General features: G+C 36.9%; 1 protein-coding gene across 1 annotated transcript; it reads left to right on the top strand.

Moving 5' to 3' along the window:
• Nucleotides 1-3,591: 3,591 nt before the first annotated feature.
• LOC106060086 (uncharacterized) lies at nt 3,592-14,918 on the top strand. Its single transcript, XM_013217861.2, has 6 exons — nt 3,592-3,827; nt 4,312-4,428; nt 6,706-6,844; nt 7,036-7,340; nt 10,387-10,591; nt 12,274-14,918. Exons 1-6 carry the CDS (start codon nt 3,660-3,662, stop codon nt 13,488-13,490), a joined length of 2,151 nt encoding a protein of 716 aa, XP_013073315.2. The 5' UTR covers nt 3,592-3,659; the 3' UTR covers nt 13,491-14,918.
• Nucleotides 14,919-14,923: the final 5 nt, after the last annotated feature.

Raw genomic sequence — 14,923 nt, 5'->3', positions numbered from 1 at the left:
TCAGGTTTGGACAACGTCTGGCAAAGAGATTACTTCCCTTCAGGTTTGGACAACGTCTGGCAAAGAGATGACTTCCCTTCAGGTTTGGACAACGTCTGGCAAAGAGATTGCTTCCCTTCAGGTTTGGACAATGTCTGGCAAAGAGATGACTTCCCTTCAGGTTTGGACAACGTCTGGCAAAGAGATTACTTCCCTTCAGGTTTGGACAACGTCTGGCAAAGAGATTGCTTCCCTTCAGGTTTGGACAATGTCTGGCAAAGAGATGACTTCCCTTCAGGTTTGGACAACGTCTGGCAAAGAGATTACTTCCCTTCAGGTTTGGACAACGTCTGGCAAAGAGATTACTTCCCTTCAGGTTTGGACAACGTCTGGCAAAGAGATTACTTCCCTTCAGGTTTGGACAACGTCTGACAAAGAGATTACTTCCCTTCAGGTTTGGACAACGTCTGGCAAAGAGATTACTTCCCTTCAGGTTTGGACAACGTCTGGCAAAGAGATGACTTCCCTTCAGGTTTGGACAACGTCTGGCAAAGAGATTACTTCCCTTCAGGTTTGGACAACGTCTGGTAAAGAGATGACTTCCCTTCAGGTTTGGACAACGTCTGGCAAAGAGATTACTTCCCTTCAGGTTTGGACAACGTCATTTACAATGGCACAATGCTTTCATAGTTTGCACCATGGCGTCTTGTAGATTAATCAGAGCCCAGAGTTAACAGGTTTAAAAGCCAAAACATTGACATCAGGTGCAGAAGTTATAGAAGAATCCCATAGAGTGCTGAGAAATATTCAAACAGATCTGATTGGTCCAATTCGGCTAGTGATGCTTATGGAAATAGCGACCTACAGTAATAAATGAGATTCAGCCATTACTTCAGGGGAGGTCATGTTGCTGCTAAAGATAATAATAATACTAATCTTTATTGTCCGTAAGGAAATTTGTCTTACAATTTGTGCATTACACCAAACAAAACATTTTAACTTTAAAAAAAACAAAATGTACATTCATACCAGACTCACTTATAATGAGATGAACAAGACTTTATTATTGTGAAACGTTTTCTTGCAATTTTATAAAACAACAGGACACTGATCTTCAAAACTCCGAAGATCATGCAATTCGTTTGAGATGAAGCCCATATGGCTTGTATGTCTAGGGCTGGAAAAGGGACAAGCAAAGTAAACCGAGAACTATGAACAATTCTGAACAAAGTTCTTACATTTGTTGTTGTGATACCATAAAATTAGTTGTTTTTTTTTAAGCAATGTAAGGACAGATCCTTCAGAAAGAATCCCAATAACTTCGTTCTATAACAGAGGACACTGGACAACCCAGTGATCGTCAAGTTTGGACAGTTTATGAACAATTTTAACGTGAACTGTTGTGTAAACCGTAAACTTATGTTAGTGTCTTATGTGTTGTTATCAATGTAATCTCTTCAGTACTGAATTTAAAAAAAAGTAAAGCCAAGTGAGGCTTTGCTAGGGAAAGAATAAAAAAACAATAAAATGTTTGGATGCCTAAAAAAAAACCAAAAAAAACAGTTGCACTGAAGACAACTTAATCATTCTAATGCAAGAGGGTGGACATTTAGTGGACTATACTCCTCTCGACATTGTGCGTGATGGAATGATTGAAAGATAGCCACTGCATAAGAAAAATAATTTTGTCACAAAGTATCTGTCTAAACAATTGCAACGAGGAACTTTTTTTTTTTTTTTAAAGCGCAGAAAATTTACAGTAAAAAAAACAAATTCGATTCTGTTTATGAGAGACAGACAATCTCTAGCTATTGCTAAGAAATATTCTCAAGGTGTAAAGCTTTTTCTTGCTCCAGATTTGGCATTTGGTCTGGGTGCAATGCCTCGTCAAATAACTGCGATTTACATTGTCTGGTTATAACGAGGCGACTTTGACTCAAATAAATATGTAATACTTGCCTTGCCGAACACTATATCAATCCACACATCCGACTGGTTGAACCATTGGCGCTCGAATGCTAGAGAAAGAGACATGGAAACATCCTTTCTGATAGCCTTTCAATGATAATGTTTCTCCAGCGTGGGAGAGTCGTGACAGATCGACTTCACGGTCACATTTATCTACACTTCTAAACATTCCTCATGTCTTATCTTATCTTATCTTTGCTTATATATAAAGATATATATATACAAACAGCGATGTCCTTGCGAACGCCGGTATGGAAAGTATAGAGGGAGTTTTTATGGTGCGACAGTTACGCTGGGCAGGGCACGTATCCCGTATAGGAGACGAACGTATGCGAAAGGCAGTCTTTTTTTTTTTTTTTTTTTTTTTTTTTTTTTTTTTTTTTGGTGAGCTTAAATGTGGTCCACGTAACAGATGTGCCCCACGGAAACGCTTTAAAGACCAGCTTAGGCGCCCACTTAGCCTTAACTGACATAGAAGAGAGCACCTGGCTGCATGTGGCCTCGGAACAAGACAGCTGGAGATCACTCACAAAGGCTGCGGAATACACATTTGAGACCAAAAGAAAAAATTGCTGCCGAGGACAGACGCAGACGGCGAAAAGAAAATCTTAATCGAGCACCGGCGGACAATGGTTGTGCTTGCCCTGGATGCGGCAAAATACAGCTGGGGCTGCGTAGCCACGGGAAATACTGCATTCTTCATTAATCTTCGGTCTTGAAGACCAGCATTATTACTATAATACTAATTGACAATCCACCTTTTTATAAACTTTTATCATTTCATCAATCATGGACATACATCTTAACAACTGCTTTAGATGCAGTCATCAAATTGATGAGTAAATTAAGTTGTATAAGAGATTTTCGTAGCAAGTCTTTATGGTGTATCTGTGGCACAGAGTCAAAAGTCATCTTTAGCTCATCTCACCCTCACTGGTCTGGTAAATTATCATTTTAAAAAATGAAAAAGACAAGTTCAACATTAAACCCAAAACTGTTCCAATCATTCGTGGCTTTAATACAATGAATGCCAATATTGTTGTACCAACATACTTTAGTGTTAATCCTGGTCCGAAAACATTGTTAAAGACAAATCAAAACTAAAACTGGTGTAATAAAGCACATTCATCACTGAGCAATATGTTGTTTATGAACTGTCTCATTTGTTGATTGTTAGTCGCTGTCATTGTGGTCAACAAGACACAAAGATAGAGGCACATTTCTTATTCATTCCATACGCAAGAACAAATTCGTACAAGTGCTCCATCTTCCCTAGTGCCATTAGAGAATGAAATGGGTTGCCTGAATCAGCCAGGAAAACCAATGACTTAACAGAGCTTAAGTCATTGATTAATATGTATGACTAGAGGGACACATGAAATGGGTAGGATGTAATCATCTTCTTTTTGAAGTAACGTCTGTAATATATATGATAAAGAAACTTGGCTAGCAGATGTTTCTCTCTTATTTTTTTTAAAGATTTAATATTATATACAGAGTTCACAGTATAGTTCCATGGTTCAACCTGTTCAACAAAACATAACTTTCCAAAAATCCCTAGTATGCACACCGTTTAGGAAATTCCTGATTTGTTTTAGGACATTTTGTTTTTAAACGGAAACATTTGATTTTGATACATTTCAACCAAAACACTAAATAGATTGAAATCACTTCTGCTGCTTGTGTTTGTTCTAAGTTAGTCCACATGTGCCATGGGACTCAAAGCTATTCTTATAGTCTTTTACACATGGACCTTGTCTCAGTTCCTGACCTACTATTTTGCTGCTTCCTTCGTGCGACAGATACAAGCGCTGTTTGTTTCCTCTCAAGTACACTACGTACCTTACTTTCAGATTTCACTGGCGCTCACCTTTCTGCAGGTAAGTTTCGGCACAAGTGCTGCTTTATTAAACAGGCGATAATAGAAAAATAAGAATTAAGCCTCTGTAATTATGAACAGAAAACTTCATAAACAAAGAATAAAATACTCTACATTTAAAGAAACGATTACACATAATAAGATAACTTGAATTTATAGCTTAGACGCCTTAGAATACATAATCATTTTTAAAAAGGAATAATTCCCAGATAGAAAGCCCCAGTCTTCCACACATTTTGGACTCGTAAACCACGTAGCCCCGTAACCTAACATTTAGCCCAAAGCGACGGATAATAATGTTCTATAAATTGTCCGAACACACACACACTTCTGTTTAGAAAATAAATAATAAACATTAGGCCTAAAATATGCATTGTAATACTTGTAGTTATAAAGATATTTCAATTATTATGTTATTTATTTTTAATCTAAAGAGAAAATGTGCGCTGTTGCAGAGAACCTGATATATATTTCTATTGTTTCAGCTCATTAACAAGTTCATTGATTATCATAGTAAGAACAAAAGCCCTGAACCACTTGGATTTCTGGTCTTGGAGACTCTAGAGAACTTAATCGTTAATTACAGTTTCACATTTCTTCATGTAAGTAGGACATTACATACAAACAAGAACATTCTTTTATAAATAATAATTCATGGAAAAAAAAATATCTAAAGAGAAAGAACTCCACATTTACAACTTCAATTCTCAATAATGTAGAAGTTATTTCCCTTTTCCCATATCATACGCAATAATTAGTTGGCCTCCTTCAGTCGTAGAACGACTATGGTTCATCTCGAACACTTTTTCATGCGGCTGTGGAGCCCTATTTTGGAAAGACACTCCCGTCCACAAATATCGCAGGTTAAGTTAGCTATTTTCGCATTATACGTTTTTCTTCCAGAGCTGTGGCCCATGTTTTTTCGCTGTCCATAGCTTTCTTGGTCACTGTCTCTCTCCATCTGGTGCGGTCTAGTCTAGAGCTATGTCTTCCAAATGGTCAGTATTGATGTTCACTGAGCTCCCGTTTTATTACATCTATGTAACGGAGGTGGGGGCGACCACTTTTTCTGAGCCAGTCGCAAGTTGTCCGTAGAGAAGAACTTTCGGGATGCGATCCAAGCCAGCGCAAGCGGCGTTGTCTAAGGACTGTAAAGATGCTGGGAATACCTGTTTGCGCAAGGATCTCAGTATTGCACACTCTTTCTTTCCATGTGATGTTTCAAGATCCTACGGAGACATGGCAAATGGAATGAGTTTAGTTTTCTCCCTTGCTTTGCGTAGGTGGTCCATGATTCACTGCCATACAGTAGCGTACTCAGAACACAATAATCAATTACCAGTTATTAATTGACTAATTGGTTAATTTTTTTTTAATCCATGTTTTGTGAGGTACAATAAATAATTTTTAAATGTTTCAATGTGATCCGAAAATGAGTGTGGGAGAAATAACGTGTGCATTTATCTACCTGGACAAAGCCCTAAATAGTTAGCCATATCCCTGAATACTGAAGAATTAATTTCCCTAAACGGTATAAAAATATTAATTACCAGCAATTAATTGACTAATTGGTCAATTTTAAAAAATGTATTCATGCATTGTCTTTACCAATGAATAATAGTGCAACGTTTCAACTTGATCCGAGTATGGTTGTGATAGAAATAATGCGTTCAAACTTTGTACCAAACAGACAATAAATCAAATTAAACAGAACTCCTTCACTGGGCGGAAACTTTTGAGAACTGGATGTTTGGAAATGGAGGAGTAAATCTGCTATTGTCTATTTTCTAAGCGAAATTTCTTTTCTCCACCAATTTATTTACAAAGCTTATATCAGCTCACTCTGTCTGTCTATCTGTCTGTCAGGTAAAAAGTTTATACACCTTATTTCTCCGATACCAAATCTCGAATCAAGCTGAAATTTTGCACAATTATTTCTTTTACCAGACAACATAACACAAGAATCGGTAAAAAAAAAATAAAAAAAATAACCAATTAGTTAATTAACAAGGTAAGGAAATTGTACTTGACAGCAGTGTTGGTATAAGCTGAATTTAGGCCCCTTTAAAGGTCGCCGCTCTAAATTAAAACAAAGAATGTATAACCATACAATATTTTCTGGTCATAAGCTCCTCATTAGCAGAGTGGTTAGCATGTTGGACATAGTATAGGCTTAAGCCACAAGTTCGCATTCTGATCGTTCCCCCTTTTTTTGTGCGTGTAAATCCTTTTAAAAACCCAACTCAGTTCAAATCCACCCAGATATCCTTCTCTTCCCCTCCCCATGTTCCAAACTGGTCCAGATAAGGATCACAGCCGGGTAGTGAGAAAGCAAGAAATAGCGCTGAACAAAAACAATTGGTAAAACTTTTATTAATGGCACACATTTATTTTGCTGGTCTATATCTCTTGCGAATGTAAGTACATGACTGATCCAAACTAATGGATACAATTACACTTCGTAAAAGATTTTTAAAATCATTATTATTTTGTTTTTTAATGTTTTTCATGTTTTCTAGTTCATGCTTCGGGTCATTTGATTTCAACACTCAAAACTGTGCCTAAACTTTCATAGGATGTCTTTGTTTCTGAACACGCAAGATACAAATATTATACTTGAAATAGCTAGCGGATAATTAGGCATATACATTATACTATCATACGTATATTTTCTACCGCTGAGCTATACACAGTAGATATACTTTAATATAGTACTGGTTAAACATACATTATTAAATATGCTTTCATTTACTACTGGTTAAACGTATACGATCTGATATACTTTCATAATTATATACTATTAAACAAACATTGTTATAATGAAATACATGCCTGTGCTAACTGTTGGCTATTGACTTGCAAGTTATTTTACTGTACAGGGTTCCTCGGTGTATGTCATTAAAATGTCCCAGCCAGTGACCAACTCTTTGGTGAATCGAATACTGTTTAAAAAGAGTGGAACTATTGAGGAGCTATTTGGTACACCCTTTATTGTTCTGGGAGCATTATCTTACACACGTGAGTGTATTATTCAAGTAGTTGGTTGTAGTGACCCTGGCTAGAAAGGACCAATTTAGACTTTTTTTTAAGCCTACAACTAAGCCAAGGATTGAAGTATTTGTTGAACAAAGCTGAATAGGGTTATTCAATTTGTTTAAGATTCATTATTATACAGAATAAACAGGTTAATAATATATTATCTATTACAGTTGATGAGCCTAAAATCCGTGTGAAAAGAATTGGCATCGCTCTGGCGGTTATCTCGACCTTCCTCTCTGGTGTGTTGGCCGTGTTCAGGAAGATCTTCCATGGCGGGGACAACATCAAATCCTCAGTGACCGTCATGACAATGACAGTGTGGTTCTTGTGGCAGGTGTCGGCTGCAATCACCGTGTGGATGGTCGAGATGTGGAGGGTTATACCGCAAGGCTCCAGCTCAATCGTTGGAGCTCTCTTCAGTTTTGGCTTTTTTCATTTCGCCAACCAGCATCTGTCTCACTTTATGGTTGTCAAGGTAAGTTTGAACCAGGATCTGTCTCACTTTATGGTTGTCAAGGTAAGTTTGAACCAGCATTTGTCTAACTTTATGGTTGTCAAGGTAAGTTTGAACCAGCATCTGTCTCACTTTATGGTTGTCAAGGTAAGTTTGAACCAGCATTTGTCTCACTTTATGGTGGTCAAGGTAAGTTTGAACCAGCATTTGTCTAACTTTATGGTTGTCAAGGTAAGTTTGAACCAGCATCTGTCTCACTTTATGGTTGTCAAGGTAAGTTTGAACCAGCATCTGTCTCACTTTATGGTTGTCAAGGTAAGTTTGAACCAGCATCTGTCTAACTTTATGGTTGTCAAGGTAAGTTTGAACCAGCATCTGTCTAACTTTATGGTTGTCAAGGTAAGTTTGAACCAGCATCTGTCTAACTTTATGGTTGTCAAGGTAAGTTTGAACAAGCTTCTGTCTAACTTTATGGTTGTCAAGGTAAGTTTGAACCAGCATCTGTCTAGCTTTATGGTTGTCAAGGTAAGTTTGAACAATCATCTGTCTAACTTTATGGTTGTCAAGGTAAGTTTGAACAAGCTTCTGTCTAACTTTATGGTTGTTAAAGAAAGTTTCAATCAGCATCTGTCTCACTTTATGGTTGTCAAGGTAAGTTTGAACAAGCTTCTGTCTAACTTTATGGTTGTCAAGGTAAGTTTGAACCAGCATCTGTCTAACTTTATGGTTGTCAAGGTAAGTTTGAACCAGCATCTGTCTAACTTTATGGTTGTCAAGGTAAGTTTGAACAAGCTTCTGTCTAACTTTATGGTTGTCAAGGTAAGTTTGAACCAGCATCTGTCTAGCTTTATGGTTGTCAAGGTAAGTTTGAACCATCATCTGTCTAACTTTATGGTTGTCAAGGTAAGTTTGAACAAGCTTCTGTCTAACTTTATGGTTGTTAAAGAAAGTTTCAATCAGCATCTGTCTCACTTTATGGTTGTCAAGGTAAGTTTGAACAAGCTTCTGTCTAACTTTATGGTTGTCAAGGTAAGTTTGAACCAGCATCTGTCTAACTTTATGGTTGTCAAGGTAAGTTTGAACCAGCATCTGTCTAACTTTATGGTTGTTAAAGAAAGTTTCAATCAGCATCTGCACAGTGAAGGATAAGTTAATCATGGGTTAATCATAGAGACCAACAATCTGGACCAAATAGCTGAATACATTCTGCCATGTTTGCGGAGTAACCCGGTCAGAAAAAAAAATCAACAAAGCACATCACAGTTTTGGAACTAGAAAATATAAACAATACTTTAAAAAAAAGAAGCTTGTATAGAACAAAGTTGTATCGATTAGTATGGATCAGTGCTGTAATTAAATATGTAATAGATCTAGACTAACAATAATAAATCAGTGCGATTAAAAAATTTTTACCAATAGTTTTTGTTTAGCGCAATTTCATGCTTTAAGCTTTGTTAATACTCTATGATCCTTTCACAAGCTGGGAAAGGTGGAAAGGGAAGAAAGTGGTTATATCTGTGGGATTGTTAACGTAATCGTTTGTTTTAAATGTATTGTAAAAATTTTTAAAAAGTTGAAAGACTGAATTCGAACTCGAGAGCTCTAGTATCTTAAGGCCTCCTAAAGCCAAGACAATAAGCACTGCGCCAGCCAATCGCTTATTATAATAAATGGTATTCTAGTTCTCTGTTTTTAGCTTCAAACTTTAAAGCGGTGACAAACATTGTATAAAGGGGGCTAATTCAACTTATACCACCACATCAGTCAACAACAATTTCTTTCCCTTGTAATTTTTTTTATTGATTCTTTTGTTCTAGGGTAAAAAAAAAAATAATTGTGCCAAATTTCAGCTTGATCCGAGGTGTGGGAGAAATAAAGTGTACACATTTTTTGACATACAGATACAGTGAATTGACTGAGTTTCTATAAGCTGTGTAAAATATAAAAAATAAACGGACAGTTAAGTCTTTACACTCGTAGTTTTACCACTGGAAGATACAGCAACAGTTTTAGTTATTTCATTTTGTTGTGTGTCTGTGTGTTTTGTACAATGAATTGTAAGCAAGTTACTGCTTTGTGACTGGTTCATCTCTCGCTTCTGTACCGCAAACAACGCATAGTGGGAATGTAGGCATTTAGTCACCCACGTTACAGATTCCAATGTGCTTTACGGCGATCATCAAGCCAGTGGCAAGACAAGGCTGTTTCAAAGTGCCATACTGCCCTGTTACCGTCACGCTCCAATGTCCTTCACTTTTTCGACAATGCTTTTTGGTTGTTTTTTTTTGCTGACAGTATTTTTTTTTTTCAAAATGGACTCAAAACCGCGCATTGCGCATGTCTCCACAGTTTCCAAAGTCGAGACTGAGAAGTCAACCAGCATCTGTCTAACTTTATGGTTGTCAAGGTAATGATGATCAAGAAGACTACAGGCGCTCATAACGTGATATGCCTCAGTACGTGCTAGGGACTGGGAGGGCCAGCTAACACTGATAGGAGAAGGGACAAATGAAAGTATTAGGCGCCTAACAAGATTGCTTCGAACAGGAGGGGCTCGTTTTCCTCGTCTACCCATCTAGCAGAAGGAAAACTGAATCCGAAACTCTCTAGCCTTGCGGCTAAACCCAAACACAGGAGAGGCTTCGGGAGTCAACACTTAGTAAAAATCAGAAGCTGGTGACCCTTCTAGCACACATTGCCACACTGTGACGGACCCTGAGATGATGCCGATCCCAAACTGTATCGACGATTTACCGTTCATTTGGACACATCGTCTGCCTGGAGGGGGACTGCTGGGTGGGGAAACAACGTTCAATGTCCAGGCTCTCATCTCGTTCTAGCTCCACGAAATGAACTTAGACTTAAGGAATCTAAAAAAAAAACATAATGCAAACAACTGCTTATGATGAGTTACCTCACTTTGATCTAGAGGTCATTTCACAATAAATTACATCCTAATCATATGTTAATAATTATCTATACTTCGGTGTGTTAAATCAAATATTAAAATCACATTATCGCTATTATATTTCAATGTTTGACTCTGCTAAAACGTTTCCCCACACAGGTGATGGGGTCGATGAACCGACTGTGTGCAAGTCTGATCAGGAAAATTCTGGTTGTACTTTTGCTCATTGGGACTGATGCTCACAGACATTCCATGATCGCACTCCTAGCATTGGTTTTGGCTGTTCTCGGCATGCTCATCAGAACACTTGGCAGACTTGATAGACTTGACTCCGCTGTCCAGGACGGTAACCTTGACAACAGTGGTAAGCGCAAGTGTTCACCACTTCTCAATTCTTACTATTAACTCTCTCATAGGTAATAGTTAACAATTTGTGTGATTTATTTGGACAACTTTTCATTTTCTATAGAGCTGAATTTTTGCACATAAACTTGTGCTGCGTTAGAACAAAGTTTATTATACGTCTATGTATGGCCTAGTAGTCATCATTAGTATTGCATTTATTAACAATTGTATTGTATTCCAACAATTGTTTTCATGGGAACTAACAAATAGATTGTATTTTTCTTATTAGTAAATATCGATAATCATAATATACTTTTTGCTGATGGTGTAACAAAATTAAGAAAAAATTGTTAGTATACTATATTACTTGAACATACAGTATGAATTAATTAAAACAAAATTATTTTAATTGTTTATTATACAGAAGTAACATTATAAAAATAAAGATGTCTATATTCGTACATACTAACCTACTATACTACTAGAGTCTAAGTCTATATGTTTTTGAACACTGAATAAAGAAAACATTTCAACGGCTACTTAATTAAAATAAAATGACGATAGCATCATATTTAGTTACATTAGGCCCTAGGTTTAAGCTGTCATTATTGATCAACTGGAACAGAAACAAAAGAAAACAAACGTTAATTCTGAACTGAAAGTAAAAAAGTACCTGCAAAGATGTAACAAGAAGAAAAGAACCACGTGGAAATCTTGACGCTCTTCTTGTAATATTTGGTGATTTAAAACATGTGTATCAATTTCTTTCCATTTTCTAATATGAGACCTTACTTAAAAATTATGAAAAGTCCATTGGGAATCGATAAGAGCACACAGATATTTACCGTATTTGGATAAAGAGAATTCAACATAATGTTAATAAAAGTAACACACTTAAGTGAACAAGTAAATCTCTTAAGACCAGAGCTTGGGCATCCAAGTTTCACAATGATTCGTAACTATCAAATACTCTTTCACAAATGTTTGCTTTCAATAACATTATATTAAAACTACATTAACTTGGTAACAGGGCCGATCTTAGGCCAGTGCAACCTATGCGGCCGCGCTAATTCTAGGTGTATATTATTATAGTAAATCATTATAACGTATATTACAGGTTCCCCGCGGCCTCCTGATTTTTCACGGGCTCATGGAAATCTCATGAAAAATAGACAAAATTGTCATATTGAGGTGTCATTCAATTACTTGAGGTCAATAATTCACGAAGATAGATTGAACAATTTGGCAATACTTGCTATTGCTTTTGACCGTGATCTATGTAGGAAACATAATTTTGATGATATACTGTATGACTTCGCTACATGCAAGGCTCGTAAAGTTAATTTGACAGTGATTTTGTCCTTAGTAAAGAATGAATAAAATGCAAACGACGAATTTATTTTCAAATACAAAATCTAAATTTTCACTTATTAACCTTATCCCTACCCAGACTGGGCCCCGCACAATCCGTTTCGCATAGGGCCCCGCAATTGTTAGGACCGGCCCTGCTTGGTAATACTGTATCCTTTAAATCCATTTTTATGCATTTTGTTTCATTCCTTTGTCATTATACATACACAAACACACACACACACACACACACACACATACACATATATATATATATATATATATATATATATATATATACACACACACACAAATAAAGTGTTCTCTAATTTTTCTGAATGTGTTTTTCAGGTGCATGGATGTTGCCACCTAAAACTTATCGCATTGCGCAATATTTCCTAGTGCTGACCACGCTGGCCTTAGGGGTTGTAATGGTCAATCAATACAGGGATTTGATAAAACAAGAAAGGCAAAGATTGGAGGCCATCAGGAAAGCGATTAAATCACATGAACACGATTATGAAGCTCGCATGGCTCTCTTTATGACCTTGAAATTAACTGACCACCCAGATCTGACGGATGCCAGGGCGAGAACATTAACTGACAGCCATGCAGTGGTTGGAGAGGCCAACAGAGTACTGATACATATATTGGCTGATATTCTCGTGTCCATTCAAGAAACTGTCATTTTGTCTCTTTCCGATGACAACAGTGTTGCGAACATGGCGGAAAAAGCAGGCGCCATCTTTCTACTGCAGAAACTAAATAAAACCTTTTATTTTTATTGCCTACACTCCAAATGCAACAGAGAAGGACGCGTGGGCTGGCAGTTTCTAAACAACAAGCAATCTAAAGACATAGCTCTCATTGTCCAGGGCGGCCACCAAGTTTTTCAGAAACCAGAAAACAAAATGATAAGTCAGCTATTTTTAGAAACATTTTTACATAGCCTGGTACTCTTTTTGCCTTTAAATATAGACCCGGGCATGAAGTTATTTGAGACTTCTAATGTTACATTTAGCAGTTATTTTAATCGTTCTCGAGTTTACTTGCTCCTTAGTGACAGGTACTCTTTGGAAGAAGCCAAAAAATATTTCAAAAATGTCAAAACCATTCTAGCGCCTAGTTCTTCCTTTGGCTTTGGGATGGTGGCCCAGAGGATAAAGCCTTCCTACGACGTGCTCATTTTACGTACAAAAGATTTCCAACTCCAGAAAATTAGAAAATCTTTTCCTAACATCAGGTTCCATGTTGCTGAAATGCAGATAGGTTTGAAGTTCAACATAAACAGCTCAGATGTTGAGACTGCAATGTTGGTCGTACAAGCTGGGCTCCAGTTTCTGCAAAAGGGAAGAGTGATTCTGACCGACTATGTGTACGTACACATCCTGTGTGTTCTGCAGAACATCCCTCATGTCCTGGTAGAGAAGGCTAATGTGAACAGTTCCTTGCAGTTTCATTCTTCCTGGACCGCTGGCCTGGACTCTGTCATTCGCATTGACAATGACGACGACCACCTTGGGGCCGAGAGTGCTGTCAAACTTGTTCAACGTCCGAACAGATTGTAATGAAGTACGATCCTATATTTAACCTAAGAAACATTTTCAAATGTACTATGAGTTCATTTAAATGCAAGCGCCAAGCATGGATGTGTACAATTTAAATAAATCCGAAGTAAATATATAGTACAAATTTGTGTTTTAATTCTCTTGAGTTAATTGTACATTTTGTAGGGTTAATTTTACATTGATGTTTAATCACTGCATCAAAAATCAAAATTGTATTCATTTAGATTAGATTTCGTATAGGATTTCAGCTACCCACAAGTTATTGTAGTACGTTCACTTTGAATTGATGAACTGGATGCATTCTATGTTGAAAAAATATTAAAGCATTTTGTTAATGAATGTGAACTTTTGAACTTTGACTCAGTAATTTCATTGTTGACTATGTTACGACTGAAGGACGTGCCAACACTGAGCTCGTTTCTTCCCAAATTTTTGTTGCCTTCTACCATTAAAAAAAAAACAGATGAAGACATTGATCACCAAAGTTCCTTATAACAAGGGTCACGGGGACTCGTTGGTACGAGTTCAAATGTTTGAATAGAATTAATGAACATGTGACATTGACCTACATTTCACTTGTGCTCAAAGGTCGTAGCACACAGTGTGTTTCAGTTTATCCTCTATCAGTGAAGACGAGGCAAATAGAGCTTTACATTTGTATGTACACGAGCTGCTCAGGCAGGTCAAAAGGAAGGTTTCAATATTTTCAGAAAAAACATATCAGAAACTATGAACTATAAACTATCGACAACTACAAGCCTATCTCCGTCAGAAACTATGAACTACGAACTATCAACTACAAGCCTATCTCCGTCAGAAACTATGAACTATAAACTATCGATAACTACAAGCCTATCTCCGTCAAAACAAAAACAAGAGACGTGCTCATGTTGAAAGTGTTGCCGAGACTGCTGTATTTATACTTCGACTAACGATTTGATACCACAGGATTCGGAGATTTATTAATGTTAATATTATTACATTGTTAATATTCATATGTATTCAATGAACGGATAGTTATGAAGATATAGTTAGATGTGAGCCTGGCTTAACTGATGTTATTTATTGCTGCGTGCAATTGATTTAATTGTTTTGTAATAGGCCGTTGTGATGTGTATTATCTAGTTACACTTCACAAGTATAATATTAAAAACTATTTATTAATTCTAGTTATAAATTATATTCAATTCTTATTCTTCTTCCTTGTTCTCATTTTTATGCTGGAGCGTTCAGATGACTAGACCAATAAATGAGATGAACTGCGCAGTGGTTTCCAAATCATGGAGCTCTCTATATGGTTTTCTTTCTATTGTGATGTTTTGGGGCCAGTGTCTTGTTCGGGTTCGGATAAAGAGTGCAATTTTGAAGGACATGGTCAGCATTCTCAGGTGACGCTCCACATGGGCAGATTTCTATTCTTATGTATACTAAAT

This window comes from Biomphalaria glabrata, chromosome 5 (genome assembly GCF_947242115.1).
Source record: "Biomphalaria glabrata chromosome 5, xgBioGlab47.1, whole genome shotgun sequence".
In the NCBI taxonomy this organism is placed as follows: Eukaryota; Metazoa; Mollusca; class Gastropoda; family Planorbidae; genus Biomphalaria; species Biomphalaria glabrata.
This window is presented reverse-complemented; position numbering and strand designations above follow the sequence as displayed.